We start from the raw sequence: 15647 nt of genomic DNA on the forward strand, positions 1-15647 counted from the left end.
CAGGAAAAACCTGGAGTTCTGAACTCTAGATGTTACTGGAGTTCCAGACAGGAAGTAGTTTGAGACTCATAAGGATTGAAACAAAAACCTGTTAATCAAACTCTCCAGTTTAAACGCTCCTGTTTAAACGACGAGCTATGTGTTCGGAGTTCCGTTTGTCCCCCAATTGGATATCTAGTCTTTTGTTTCACACGAAACACAAAAACAGTTACGTGACCCCCAAAAAAAAAATTATATTATATTGTGCAATATTTATACTAATTGTCATCAAATAAACCCTGGTCAGCTAATAGAAACTGTTTTTTGTGTGATTTATGGAGTCCCTACTGTTACATCTCCACAACAACAGACCAGCATGACCGTCCTGACGGGTTTAACCTGCTCTTGAAATGACATGGCTGTAGTAATATTGATGTGTTCAAGGGGTACAACGTTTGGAAGGGACCACAACATTCACACTGAGGAGTTGCTATGTGTTTTAACCAGTCTGTTTATAGACCTCCTGGTCAGCAGGAACCAGCCTGACCAATAAACACCACCGGCAGGTGTGGCCTCCCGAAGACGGCTTACTGGGGTCACATGGGTCAGTAAGGGCAGGATCTAACTCTGTCAGATCACCAGCTGTTTAGAGCTCAGCAGGTGTGGCCTGGCTCCTTGGGGTCACAGACGCAGCTCTCTGATTTCATCTGATTTCTACCTACCTCTCTGTCTATCTCTGATTTCATCTGATTTCTACCTACCTCTCTGTCTATCTCTGATTTAATCTGTTTCTCCCACCTCTCTGTCTATCTCTGATTTCATCTGATTTCTCCCTACCTCTCTGTCAGATTTCATCTGATTTCTCCCTACCTCTCTGTCATCCATTTCTGTTTACCTCTCTGTCTATCTCTGATTTCATCTGATTTCTCCCTACCTCTCTGTCTAGGATTTCATCTGATTTCTCCCTACCTCTCTGTCTATCTCTGATTTCATCTGATTTCTCCCCACCTCTCTGTCTAACTCTGATTTCATCTGGGCTCCCTACCTCTCTGTCTATCTCTGATTTCATCTGATTTCTCCCTACCTCTCTGTCTATTCTGATTTCATCTGATTTCTCCCTACCTCTCTGTCTATCTCTGATTTCATCTGATTTCTCCCTACCTCTCTGTCTATCTCTGATTTCATCTGATTTCTCCCTACCTCTCTGTCTATCTCTGATTTCTCTGTCTATCTCTGATTTCATCTGATTTCTCCCTACCTCTCTGTCTATCTCTGATTTCATCTGATTTCTCCCTACCTCTCTGTCTATCTCTGATTTCATCTGATTTCTCCCTACCTCTCTGTCTAACTCTGATTTCATCTGATTTCTCCCTACCTCTCTGTCTGATTTCATCTGATTTCTATCTGTCTATCTCTGATTTCATCTGATTTCTCCCTACCTCTCTGTCTAACTCCCTACCTCTCTGTCTATCTCTGATTTCATCTGATTTCTCCCTACCTCTCTGTCTATCTCTGATTTCATCTGATTTCTCCCTACCTCTCTGTCTAACTCTGATTTCATCTGATTTCTCCCTACCTCTCTGTCTATCTCTGATTTCATCTGATTTCTCCCTACCTCTCTGTCTAACTCTGATTTCATCTGTTTCTCCCTACCTCTCTGTCTATCTCTGATTTCATCTGTTGCTCCCTACCTCTCTGTCTAACTCTGATTTTATCTGATTTCTCCCTACCTCTCTGTCTAACTCTGATTTTATCTGATTTCTCCCTACCTCTCTGTCTATCTCTGATTTCATCTGATCTCTACCTACCTCTCTGTCTAACTCTGATTTCATCTGATCTCTACCTACCTCTCTGTCTATCTCTGATTTCATCTGTTTCTCCCTACCTCTCTGTCTATCTCTGATTTCATCTGTTGCTCCCTACCTCTCTGTCTATCTCTGATTTCATCTGATTTCTCCCTACCTCTCTGTCTAACTCTGATTTTATCTGATTTCTACCTACCTCTCTGTCTATCTCTGATTTCATCTGATTTCTCCCTACCTCTCTGTCTATCTCTGATTTCATCTGATTTCTCCCTACCTCTCTGTCTAACTCTGATTTCATCTGTTTTCTCCTACCTCTCTGTCTATCTCTGATTTCATCTGATTTCTACCTACCTCTCTGTCTATCTCTGATTTCATCTGATCTCTACCTACCTCTCTGTCTAACTCTGATTTCATCTGTTGCTCCCTACCTCTCTGTCTATCTCTGATTTCATCTGATTTCTCCCTACCTCTCTGTCTAACTCTGATTTCATCTGGTTTCTCCCTACCTCTCTGTCTAACTCTGATTTCATCTGATTTCTCCCTACCTCTCTGTCTAACTCTGATTTCATCTGTTGCTCCCTACCTCTCTGTCTATCTCTGATTTCATCTGATTTCTCCCTACCTCTCTGTCTGATTTCATCTGATTTCTAATCTGATTTCATTTCTCCCTACCTCTCTGTCTATCTCTGATTTCATCTGATTTCTCCCTACCTCTCTGTCTACTCTGATTTCATCTGGTTTCTCCCTACCTCTCTGTCTGATTTCTCTGATTTCATCTGTCTAACTCTGATTTCATCTGGTTTCTCCCTACCTCTCTGTCTATCTCTGATTTCATCTGATTTCTCCCTACCTCTCTGTCTATCTCTGATTTAATCTGATTTCTCCCTACCTCTCTGTCTAACTCTGATTTCATCTGATTTCTCCCTACCTCTCTGTCTATCTCTGATTTCATCTGATTTCTACCTACCTCTCTGTCTATCTCTGATTTCATCTGTTTCTCCCTACCTCTCTGTCTATCTCTGATTTCATCTGTTTCTCCCTACCTCTCTGTCTATCTCTGATTTCATCTGATTTCTCCCTACCTCTCTGTCTAACTCTGATTTCATCTGGTTTCTCCCTACCTCTCTGTCTATCTCTGATTTCATCTGATTTCTCCCTACCTCTCTGTCTATCTCTGATTTCATCTGTTTCTCCCTACCTCTCTGTCTATCTCTGATTTAATCTGGTTTCTCCCTACCTCTCTGTCTATCTCTGATTTCATCTGGTTTCTCCCTACCTCTACTCTGATTTCATCTGATCTCTCCCTACCTCTCTGTCTAACTCTGATTTAATCTGGTTTCTCCCTACCTCTCTGTCTATCTCTGATTTAATCTGGTTTCTCCCTACCTCTCTGTCTATCTCTGATTTCATCTGATCTCTACCTACCTCTCTGTCTAACTCTGATTTCATCTGATCTCTACCTACCTCTCTGTCTAACTCTGATTTCATCTGATTCTACCTACCTCTCTGTCTATCTCTGATTTCATCTGATTTATCCCTACCTCTTTCATCTGATTTCATCTGATCTCTACCTACCTCTCTGTCTATCTCTGATTTCATCTGATTTCTCCCTACCTCTCTGTCTATCTCTGATTTCATCTGTTTCTCCCTACCTCTCTGTCTATCTCTGATTTAATCTGATTTCTACCTACCTCTCTGTCTAACTCTGATTTCATCTGATCTCTCCCTACCTCTCTGTCTATCTCTGATTTCATCTGATTTATCCCTACCTCTCTGTCTAACTCTGATTTCATCTGATCTCTCCCTACCTCTCTGTCTATCTCTGATTTCATCTGATTTCTCCCTACCTCTCTGTCTATCTCTGATTTCATCTGGTTTCTCCCTACCTCTCTGTCTAACTCTGATTTCATCTGATTTCTCCCTACCTCTCTGTCTAACTCTGATTTCATCTGATTTCTCCCTACCTCTCTGTCTATCTCTGATTTAATCTGTTTCTCCCTACCTCTCTGTCTGTCTGATTTCATCTGATTTCATCTGTCTAACTCTGATTTCATCCCTACCTCTCTGTCTATCTCTGATTTCATCTGATTTCTCCCTACCTCTCTGTCTAACTCTGATTTCATCTGATTCTCTACCTACCTCTCTGTCTATCTCTGATTTCATCTGATTTCTCCCTACCTCTCTGTCTATCTCTGATTTAATCTGATTTCTACCTACCTCTCTGTCTAACTCTGATTTCATCTGATTCTACCTACCTCTCTGTCTATCTCTGATTTCATCTGATTTATCCCTACCTCTCTGTCTAACTCTGATTTCATCTGATCTCTACCTACCTCTCTGTCTATCTCTGATTTCATCTGATTTCTCCCTACCTCTCTGTCTATCTCTGATTTCATCTGGTTTCTCCCTACCTCTCTGTCTAACTCTGATTTCATCTGATTTCTCCCTACCTCTCTGTCTAACTCTGATTTCATCTGATTTCTCCCTACCTCTCTGTCTATCTCTGATTTAATCTGGTTTCTCCCTACCTCTCTGTCTATCTCTGATTTCATCTGATTCTCTCCCTACCTCTCTGTCTAACTCTGATTTCATCTGTCTCTCCCTACCTCTCTGTCTATCTCTGATTTCATCTGATTTCTCCCTACCTCTCTGTCTAACTCTGATTTTATCTGATTTCTACCTACCTCTCTGTCTATCTCTGATTTCATCTGATTTCTCCCTACCTCTCTGTCTATCTCTGATTTCATCTGATTTCTCCCTACCTCTCTGTCTAACTCTGATTTCATCTGATTTCTCCCTACCTCTCTGTCTAACTCTGATTTCATCTGATTTCTCCCTACCTCTCTGTCTATCTCTGATTTAATCTGATTTCTCCCTACCTCTCTGTCTAACTCTGATTTCATCTGATTTCTCCCTACCTCTCTGTCTAACTCTGATTTCATCTGGTTTCTCCCTACCTCTCTGTCTATCTCTGATTTAATCTGGTTTCTCCCTACCTCTCTGTCTAACTCTGATTTCATCTGGTTTCTCCCTACCTCTCTGTCTAACTCTGATTTCATCTGATCTCTCCCTACCTCTCTGTCTAACTCTGATTTAATCTGGTTTCTCCCTACCTCTCTGTCTATCTCTGATTTAATCTGGTTTCTCCCTACCTCTCTGTCTATCTCTGATTTCATCTGATCTCTACCTACCTCTCTGTCTAACTCTGATTTCATCTGATCTCTACCTACCTCTCTGTCTAACTCTGATTTCATCTGATCTCTACCTACCTCTCTGTCTATCTCTGATTTCATCTGATTTATCCCTACCTCTCTGTCTAACTCTGATTTCATCTGATCTCTACCTACCTCTCTGTCTATCTCTGATTTCATCTGATTTCTCCCTACCTCTCTGTCTATCTCTGATTTCATCTGGTTTCTCCCTACCTCTCTGTCTATCTCTGATTTAATCTGATTTCTACCTACCTCTCTGTCTAACTCTGATTTCATCTGATCTCTACCTACCTCTCTGTCTATCTCTGATTTTCTGATTTATCCCTACCTCTCTGTCTAACTCTGATTTCATCTGATCTCTACCTACCTCTCTGTCTATCTCTGATTTCATCTGATTTCTCCCTACCTCTCTGTCTATCTCTGATTTCATCTGGTTTCTCCCTACCTCTCTGTCTAACTCTGATGTCATCTGATTTCTCCCTACCTCTCTGTCTAACTCTGATTTCATCTGATTTCTCCCTACCTCTCTGTCTATCTCTGATTTAATCTGGTTTCTCCCTACCTCTCTGTCTATCTCTGATTTCATCTGATCTCTACCTACCTCTCTGTCTAACTCTGATTTCATCTGATCTCTACCTACCTCTCTGTCTATCTCTGATTTTATCTGATCTCTCCCTACCTCTCTGTCTAACTCTGATTTTATCTGATTTCTCCCTACCTCTCTGTCTATCTCTGATTTAATCTGATTTCTCCCTACCTCTCTGTCTATCTCTGATTTCATCTGATTTCTCCCTACCTCTCTGTCTAACTCTGATTTCATCTGATTTCTCCCTACCTCTCTGTCTAACTCTGATTTCATCTGATTTCTCCCTACCTCTCTGTCTATCTCTGATTTAATCTGATTTCTACCTACCTCTCTGTCTATCTCTGATTTTATCTGATCTCTCCCTACCTCTCTGTCTAACTCTGATTTTATCTGATTTCTCCCTACCTCTCTGTCTATCTCTGATTTTATCTGATTTCTCCCTACCTCTCTGTCTAACTCTGATTTTATCTGATTTCTCCCTACCTCTCTGTCTATCTCTGATTTCATCTGATTTCTCCCTACCTCTCTGTCTATCTCTGATTTCATCTGGTTTCTCCCTACCTCTCTGTCTATCTCTGATTTCATCTGATTTCTACCTACCTCTGTCTATCTCTGATTTCATCTGATTTCTCCCTACCTCTCTGTCTATCTCTGATTTCATCTGATCTCTCCCTACCTCTGTCTAACTCTGATTTAATCTGATTTCTCCCTACCTCTCTGTCTATCTCTGATTTCATCTGATCTCTCCCTACCTCTGTCTAACTCTGATTTAATCTGATTTCTCCCTACCTCTCTGTCTAACTCTGATTTAATCTGATTTCTACCTACCTCTCTGTCTATCTCTGATTTAATCTGGTTTCTCCCTACCTCTCTGTCTATCTCTGATTTAATCTGGTTTCTCCCTACCTCTCTGTCTATCTCTGATTTAATCTGGTTTCTCCCTACCTCTCTGTCTATCTCTGATTTCATCTGTTTCTCCCTACCTCTCTGTCTAACTCTGATTTCATCTGTTTCTCCCTACCTCTCTGTCTAACTCTGATTTCATCTGTTGCTCCCTACCTCTCTGTCTAACTCTGATTTCATCTGTTTCTCCCTACCTCTCTGTCTATCTCTGATTTCATCTGATTTCTCCCTACCTCTCTGTCTAACTCTGATTTCATCTGGTTTCTCCCTACCTCTCTGTCTAACTCTGATTTCATCTGATTTCTCCCTACCTCTCTGTCTAACTCTGATTTCATCTGGTTTCTCCCTACCTCTCTGTCTATCTCTGATTTCATCTGATTTCTCCCTACCTCTCTGTCTAACTCTGATTTCATCTGGTTTCTCCCTACCTCTCTGTCTAACTCTGATTTCATCTGATTTCTCCCTACCTCTCTGTCTATCTCTGATTTTATCTGATTTCTACCGACCTCTCTGTCTATCTCTGATTTCATCTGTTTCTCCCTCTCCTGTCTAACTCTGATTTCATCTGTTTCTCTACCTCTCTGATTTGATTTCATCTGATTTCTCCCTACCTCTCTGTCTAACTCTGATTTCATCTGGTTTCTCCCTACCTCTCTGTCTAACTCTGATTTCATCTGATTTCTCCCTACCTCTCTGTCTAACTCTGATTTCATCTGGTTTCTCCCTACCTCTCTGTCTATCTCTGATTTAATCTGGTTTCTCCCTACCTCTCTGTCTAACTCTGATTTCATCTGGTTTCTCCCTATTTCTAATCTGATTTCATCTGATCTCTCCCTACCTCTCTGTCTAACTCTGATTTCATCTGATCTCTACCTACCTCTCTGTCTATCTCTGATTTCATCTGATTTATCCCTACCTCTCTGTCTAACTCTGATTTCATCTGATCTCTACCTACCTCTCTGTCTATCTCTGATTTCATCTGATTTCTCCCTACCTCTCTGTCTATCTCTGATTTCATCTGGTTTCTCCCTACCTCTCTGTCTAACTCTGATTTCATCTGATTTCTCCCTACCTCTCTGTCTATCTCTGATTTCATCTGATTTCTCCCTACCTCTCTGTCTATCTCTGATTTCATCTGGTTTCTCCCTACCTCTCTGTCTATCTCTGATTTCATCTGATTTCTACCTACCTCTGTCTATCTCTGATTTCATCTGATTTCTCCCTACCTCTCTGTCTATCTCTGATTTCATCTGATCTCTCCCTACCTCTGTCTAACTCTGATTTAATCTGATTTCTCCTACCTCTCTTCTATCTCTGATTTCATCTGATCTCTCCCTACCTCTGTCTAACTCTGATTTAATCTGATTTCTCCCTACCTCTCTGTCTAACTCTGATTTAATCTGATTTCTACCTACCTCTCTGTCTATCTCTGATTTAATCTGGTTTCTCCCTACCTCTCTGTCTATCTCTGATTTAATCTGGTTTCTCCCTACCTCTCTGTCTATCTCTGATTTAATCTGGTTTCTCCCTACCTCTCTGTCTAACTCTGATTTAATCTGTTGCTCCCTACCTCTCTGTCTATCTCTGATTTCATCTGATTTCTCCCTACCTCTCTGTCTATCTCTGATTTCATCTGTTGCTCCCTACCTCTCTGTCTAACTCTGATTTCATCTGTTGCTCCCTACCTCTCTGTCTATCTCTGATTTCATCTGATTTCTCCCTACCTCTCTGTCTAACTCTGATTTCATCTGGTTTCTCCCTACCTCTCTGTCTAACTCTGATTTCATCTGATTTCTCCCTACCTCTCTGTCTAACTCTGATTTCATCTGGTTTCTCCCTACCTCTCTGTCTATCTCTGATTTCATCTGATTTCTCCCTACCTCTCTGTCTAACTCTGATTTCATCTGGTTTCTCCCTACCTCTCTGTCTAACTCTGATTTCATCTGATTTCTCCCTACCTCTCTGTCTATCTCTGATTTTATCTGATTTCTACCGACCTCTCTGTCTATCTCTGATTTCATCTGTTTCTCCCTACCTCTCTGTCTAACTCTGATTTCATCTGTTTCTCCCTACCTCTCTGTCTATCTCTGATTTCATCTGATTTCTCCCTACCTCTCTGTCTAACTCTGATTTCATCTGGTTTCTCCCTACCTCTCTGTCTAACTCTGATTTCATCTGATTTCTCCCTACCTCTCTGTCTAACTCTGATTTCATCTGGTTTCTCCCTACCTCTCTGTCTATCTCTGATTTAATCTGGTTTCTCCCTACCTCTCTGTCTAACTCTGATTTCATCTGGTTTCTCCCTACCTCTCTGTCTAACTCTGATTTCTGATCTCTTACCTCTCTGTCTAACTCTGATTTAATCTGGTTTCTCCCTACCTCTCTGTCTATCTCTGATTTAATCTGGTTTCTCCCTACCTCTCTGTCTATCTCTGATTTCATCTGATCTCTACCTACCTCTCTGTCTAACTCTGATTTCATCTGATTCTACCTATCTGTCTAACTCTGATTTCATCTGATCTCTACCTACCTCTCTGTCTATCTCTGATTTCATCTGATTTATCCCTACCTCTCTGTCTAACTCTGATTTCATCTGATCTCTACCTACCTCTCTGTCTATCTCTGATTTCATCTGATTTCTCCCTACCTCTCTGTCTATCTCTGATTTCATCTGGTTTCTCCCTACCTCTCTGTCTATCTCTGATTTAATCTGATTTCTACCTTTGTAAGTCGCTCTGGATAAGAGCGTCTGCTAAATGACTTAAATGTAAATGTAAATGTACCTCTCTGTCTAACTCTGATTTCATCTGATCTCTACCTACCTCTCTGTCTATCTCTGATTTCATCTGATTTATCCCTACCTCTCTGTCTAACTCTGATTTCATCTGATCTCTACCTACCTCTCTGTCTATCTCTGATTTCATCTGATTTCTCCCTACCTCTCTGTCTATCTCTGATTTCATCTGGTTTCTCCCTACCTCTCTGTCTAACTCTGATGTCATCTGATTTCTCCCTACCTCTCTGTCTAACTCTGATTTCATCTGATTTCTCCCTACCTCTCTGTCTATCTCTGATTTAATCTGTTTCTCCCTACCTCTCTGTCTATCTCTGATTTCATCTGATCTCTACCTACCTCTCTGTCTAACTCTGATTTCATCTGATCTCTACCTACCTCTGTCTATCTCTGATTTCATCTGATTTATCCCTACCTCTCTGTCTAACTCTGATTTCATCTGATCTCTACCTACCTCTCTGTCTATCTCTGATTTCATCTGATTTCTCCCTACCTCTCTGTCTATCTCTGATTTCATCTGGTTTCTCCCTACCTCTCTGTCTAACTCTGATTTCATCTGATTTCTCCCTACCTCTCTGTCTAACTCTGATTTCATCTGATTTCTGCTACCTCTCTGTCTATCTCTGATTTAATCTGATTTCTACCTACCTCTCTGTCTATCTCTGATTTTATCTGATCTCTCCCTACCTCTCTGTCTAACTCTGATTTTATCTGATTTCTCCCTACCTCTCTGTCTATCTCTGATTTTATCTGATTTCTCCCTACCTCTCTTCTAACTCTGATTTTATCTGATTTCTCCTACCTCTCTGTCTATCTCTGATTTCATCTGATTTCTCCCTACCTCTCTGTCTAACTCTGATTTCATCTGATTTCTCCCTACCTCTCTGTCTATCTCTGATTTTATCTGATTTCTCCCTACCTCTCTGTCTAACTCTGATTTTATCTGATTTCTCCCTACCTCTCTGTCTATCTCTGATTTCATCTGATCTCTCCCTACCTCTGTCTAACTCTGATTTAATCTGATTTCTCCCTACCTCTCTGTCTATCTCTGATTTCATCTGATCTCTCCCTACCTCTGTCTAACTCTGATTTAATCTGATTTCTCCCTACCTCTCTGTCTAACTCTGATTTAATCTGATTTCTACCTACCTCTCTGTCTATCTCTGATTTAATCTGGTTTCTCCCTACCTCTCTGTCTATCTCTGATTTAATCTGGTTTCTCCCTACCTCTCTGTCTAACTCTGATTTAATCTGGTTTCTCCCTACCTCTCTGTCTAACTCTGATTTAATCTGATTTCTACCTACCTCTCTGTCTATCTCTGATTTAATCTGGTTTCTCCCTACCTCTCTGTCTATCTCTGATTTAATCTGGTTTCTCCCTACCTCTCTGTCTATCTCTGATTTAATCTGATTTCTACCTACCTCTCTGTCTATCTCTGATTTCATCTGATTTCTCCCTACCTCTCTGTCTATCTCTGATTTCATCTGATTTATCCCTACCTCTCTGTCTATCTCTGATTTCATCTGTTGCTCCCTACTTCTCTGTCTATCTCTGATTTCATCTGGTTGCCCCTACGTCTCCGTCTATTTCTGATTTAATCTGATTTCACCCTACATCTCTGTCTATCTCTGATTTAATCTGATTTCTCCCTACATCTCTGTCTCTCTGATTTAATCTGATTTCACCCTACATCTCTGTCTATCTCTGATTTAATCTGATCTCTCCCTACCTCTCTGTCTATCTCTGATTTCATCTGATTTCTCCCTACCTCTCTGTCTATCTCTGATTTCATCTGATCTCTCCCTACCTCTCTGTCTAACTCTGATTTCATCTGATTTCTCTCTACCTCTCTGTCTATCTCTGATTTCATCTGATTTCTACCTACCTCTCTGTCTATCTCTGATTTCATCTGATTTCTCCCTACCTCTCTGTCTATCTCTGATTTCATCTGATCTCTCCCTACCTCTCTGTCTATCTCTGATTTCATCTGATTTCTCCCTACCTCTCTGTCTATCTCTGATTTCATCTGATTTCTACCTACCTCTCTGTCTATCTCTGATTTCATCTGATCTCTCCCTACCTCTCTGTCTATCTCTGATTTCATCTGATTTCTCCCTACCTCTCTGTCTATCTCTGATTTCATCTGATCTCTCCCTACCTCTCTGTCTATCTCTGATTTCATCTGATTTCTCCCTACCTCTCTGTCTATCTCTGATTTCATCTGATTTCTACCTACCTCTCTGTCTATCTCTGATTTCATCTGATCTCTCCCTACCTCTCTGTCTATCTCTGATTTCATCTGGTTGCCCCCACGTCTCCGTCTAGCTAAAGAGAGATACTTTTTTTCATTCCACCATATGAATATTTTTGTCTGTGATTTAGTTGCTTGACAAGTCCTAAAACTTCAGGACAAAAAAAAAACTTGATTTTAAATTATGATGTTTTTTGTGCCCTTGAGGTCAAAATTGACCCCCCTGTTGGCGCTTTTAGGGTTAAACAGACAGCTGGTCCCAGAACTGTGCCTATATATACTCTTCTTCATATGTCTCCTCCCTGGCTTGACAATCTCAGTCACTCATCGCTCCGTCTTGCAACGCTCTCTTCCTTCTAGGTGAGATTCCTCCCATTCCGATCTTCTATCTCCTGTCTGCTCTCTTGGTTTCAACTCTGCATTCAGTAGAGATTCAGTGTCACTGTGATTTATAGTCTGCCATTTTTCTATTAGCTGACTGTAATTATCACACAACGTAAATAGATGCTACTCACTGAAAAATGTGTAATTGGTATTAATTGACAAGAATTTACACATAAAAAAAAAAAAACATCTTGATGTTTATAGTAGAAGAAGAAGATGCTGTTCCTTGTCTACTTTGACAGAGGGTTGTTTTTTCAACACTTGGGATCAGGATGCTGACTAGTAGGTTGGCTGTCCTAACATTCATTTACATTTAAGTCATTTAGCAGACGCTCTTATCCAGAGCGACTTACAAATTGGTGCATTCACCTACACAGGTTCCATCAGATAGGTCATCTGCGTTACTGTAGCCTGGTCCCAGATCTGTTTTGTCAGGTCAGTGATCGGCTGAGATGAGGACAAGTGGCAGTGGAGTCACCACACTGCCACTTGATACCGCATGATTCTACAGCCCAAAAGTGTGTTGCCATGGTTTCCACAGCTCAGTATAGACCAATACCTTTGTAAGAATAACATTCAACTGGCATGTATGAATTAACATGGCATCCATCCATCTCACGGGAGACAGATATGTTACTGTGGTAGAAGGCTTTGGATTTTAATTTGTATTTTTTATAAAATGGTTAAAATGATTCTCTAACTCTGACTTCACAAGATAGGTAGATGTTTTAGGAGAAATAGCCAAGATGTTATTCTTATAGTTTTACTGTTGAACTGAATATTGGTTTGGAGTTATTGATTTAATGAATGGCATGATCTTTTTTACACTCTTCATGTGAATATAGTTTCAAGACTTCCTGGTATTTATCCAGTCTAACTGACAGAACTGTTGATTGATTCATTGAAGACAGATTTTCTTTATCACTCTAAACCTTTATGTATATATTTTTTAGACATTTTTGAAGCGACAGACAAACTTGTTTTTTCCACTCAGATATGTCAGAAACACTTTCTAAGTCAAACATTTAAAAGATAGAAGACAAAACCCAGCCAGTACACTAAGTGTCCAGACGACATGGTCTATGTCTGTTAGACAAACCCAGCCAGTACACTAAGTGTCCAGACGACATGGTCTATGTCTGTTAGACAAACCCAGCCAGTACACTAAGTGTCCAGACTACATGGTCTATGTCTGTTAGATAGAGCCAGCAGCCCAGCCAGTACACTAAGTGTCCAGACGACATGGTCTATGTCTGTTAGACAAACCCAGCCAGTACACTAAGTGTCCAGACTACATGGTCTATGTCTGTTAGATAGAGCCAGCAGCCCAGCCAGTACACTAAGTGTCCAGACGACATGGTCTATGTCTGTTAGACAAACCCAGCCAGTACACTAAGTGTCCAGACTACATGGTCTATGTCTGTTAGATAGAGCCAGCAGCCCAGCCAGTACACTAAGTGTCCAGACTACATGGTCTATGTCTGTTAGATAGAGCCAGCAGCCCAGACAGGTATTTTTGGGGGACGTGTGTTGACCATTTGGCTGCACCCTGTCTTGGGACACTTTAAGGAAAGTCCACAGGAGACGGGCAGGGAGGGAGTTCTCAGCTGTTGTGGTTTCGGGTGTTAGTCAGCTACCCCCCTTCACCACCACCACACAGGAACGCTCAAATAGACCCATGATACAAGACAACTGCCTTACCACACCCTGTCTAAATGTAGAGATGTGTTGTGCCCCTCTACCCCTGAGGCCTGTACTTTATAATGTAGAGATGTGTTGTGCCCCTCTAACCCCTGAGGCCTGTACTTTATAATGTAGAGATGTGTTGTGCCCCTCTAACCCTGAGGCCTGTTCTTTATAATGTAGAGATGTGTTGTGCCCCTCTAACCCTGAGGCCTGTACTTTATAATATAGAGATGTGATGTGCCCCTCTACCCCTGAGGCCTGTTCTTTATAATGTAGAGATGTGATGTGCCCCTCTACCCTGAGGCCTGTACTTTATAATGTAGAGATGTGATGTGCCCCTCTACCCCTGAGGCCTGTACTTTATAATGTAGAGATGTGATGTGCCCCTCTAACCCTGAGGCCTGTACTTTATAATGTAGAGATGTGATGTGCCCCTCTACCCCTGAGGCCTGTACTTTATAATGTCGAGATGTGATGTGCCCCTCTAACCCTGAGGCCTGTACTTTATAATGTAGAGATGTGATGTGCCCCTCTAACCCTGAGGCCTGTTCTTTATAATGTAGAGATGTGTTGTGCCCCTCTAACCCTGAGGCCTGTACTTTATAATGTAGAGATGTGATGTGCCCTCTAACCCTGAGGCCTGTACTTTATAATGTAGAGATGTGATGTGCCCCTCTACCCCTGAGGTCTGTACTTTATAATGTAGAGATGTGATGTGCCCCTCTAACCCTGAGGGTTGTGTGTTAAATGAATCATTTCCACAAATGGTGGACTATAATGGTACACTGAGTTAAATGCCATAACTATCCTGTTCTTTATAATTTATTCACATCTCTCTTCAAAAGGAAGTGATATCAACCACCGGCCAAGATGTCAGAGTACGTACTGATTCTGTTTGAGTACAATTACAGCTCTCTCAGCATGTTCATTTTGATTGAGATATCTTCTAAGAATCAAGAATTCCATATGTTATACATGTCTACTTTTGGTGATCTTCAGGAGCATTCAGTACATCAACCGTATAATCTGTGGTTTTCATCCCAAGCTCTTAAAGCTGTGTATCTCAACTCATGTTTTTCCTTCCCCTCCCTCCCCCAATCCTCCCCTCCCTCCCTCCCCCCTCCCCCCTCCTCCCTCCCCCCCCCTCCCTCCCCCCAATCCCCCCTCCCTCCCTCCCTCCCTCCCCCCTCCCCTCCCCCCTCCCTCCCTCCCCTCCCTCCCTCCCCCCTCCCTCCCTCCCCCTCCCCTCCCTCCCTCCCCCTCCCTCCCTCCCCCTCCCCTCCCCCCTCCCCACCCCCTCCCTCCCCATCTAATCTTCTCTGAAGTAAAAGATGTCGTCGAGTCGCAGGCAACATCTGAAGGTAAGGAGGAGGCCTTGACGCACAACAACGCTTCATAATATCCCGTTAGGACTGAGTCCACATTAACATTTAGGTTGTTTTTTTTAAAGGATTCTAGATTTTATATATCAATTATCAAAAAAAAAAAAAAATAGAATTCATGATTTCAAAACATAAATACACAAATAAAACATAAATACATGTTTTCCACTTTTCCTCTTTAATCCAAATAGTCAAATTATTGACAAAATGTCCATGTAAACAACTACATTTCTGATCAATTGGCTAACCATTGTGTCTGGGTACACGAACCACTTCCCCCTGTGTTATTTCCCCAGAGCTTGATGCTCCAGATTGCCCAGGGGTTCGAACCACTTCCCTGTGTTATTTCCCCCAGAGTTTGATTCCAGATTGTCCAGGGTTGAACCACTTCCCTGTGTTATTTCCCCAGAGCTTGATGCTCCAGATTGTCCAGGGGTTCCGAACCACTTCCCCCTGTGTTATTTCCCCCAGAGCTTGATGCTCCAGATTGTCCAGGGGTTCCGAACCACTTCCCCCTGTGTTATTTCCCCCAGAGCTTGATGCTCCAGATTGTCCAGGGGTTCCGAACCACTTCCCCCTGTGTTATTTCCCCCAGAGGTTGATGCTCCAGATTGTCCAGGGGTTCCGAACCACTTCCCCCTGTGTTATTTCCCCCAGAGCTTGA

At 41.8% G+C, this 15647-nt stretch overlaps 1 protein-coding gene across 1 annotated transcript in view; it reads left to right on the forward strand.

Moving 5' to 3' along the window:
• The first annotated feature begins 14932 nt into the window (after positions 1–14932).
• The window catches only part of LOC127920755 (troponin I, fast skeletal muscle-like), a 3002-nt gene continuing 2287 nt past the window's right edge, over positions 14933–15647 (forward strand). The window contains exon 1 of the mRNA XM_052504776.1: positions 14933–14962. Coding sequence (XP_052360736.1) covers positions 14933–14962 — 30 coding nt within the window. The remainder of the gene's footprint in view (positions 14963–15647) is intronic.

Source organism: Oncorhynchus keta, unplaced genomic scaffold (assembly GCF_023373465.1).
Source record: "Oncorhynchus keta strain PuntledgeMale-10-30-2019 unplaced genomic scaffold, Oket_V2 Un_contig_204_pilon_pilon, whole genome shotgun sequence".
NCBI classification, from domain to species: Eukaryota; Metazoa; Chordata; class Actinopteri; order Salmoniformes; family Salmonidae; genus Oncorhynchus; species Oncorhynchus keta.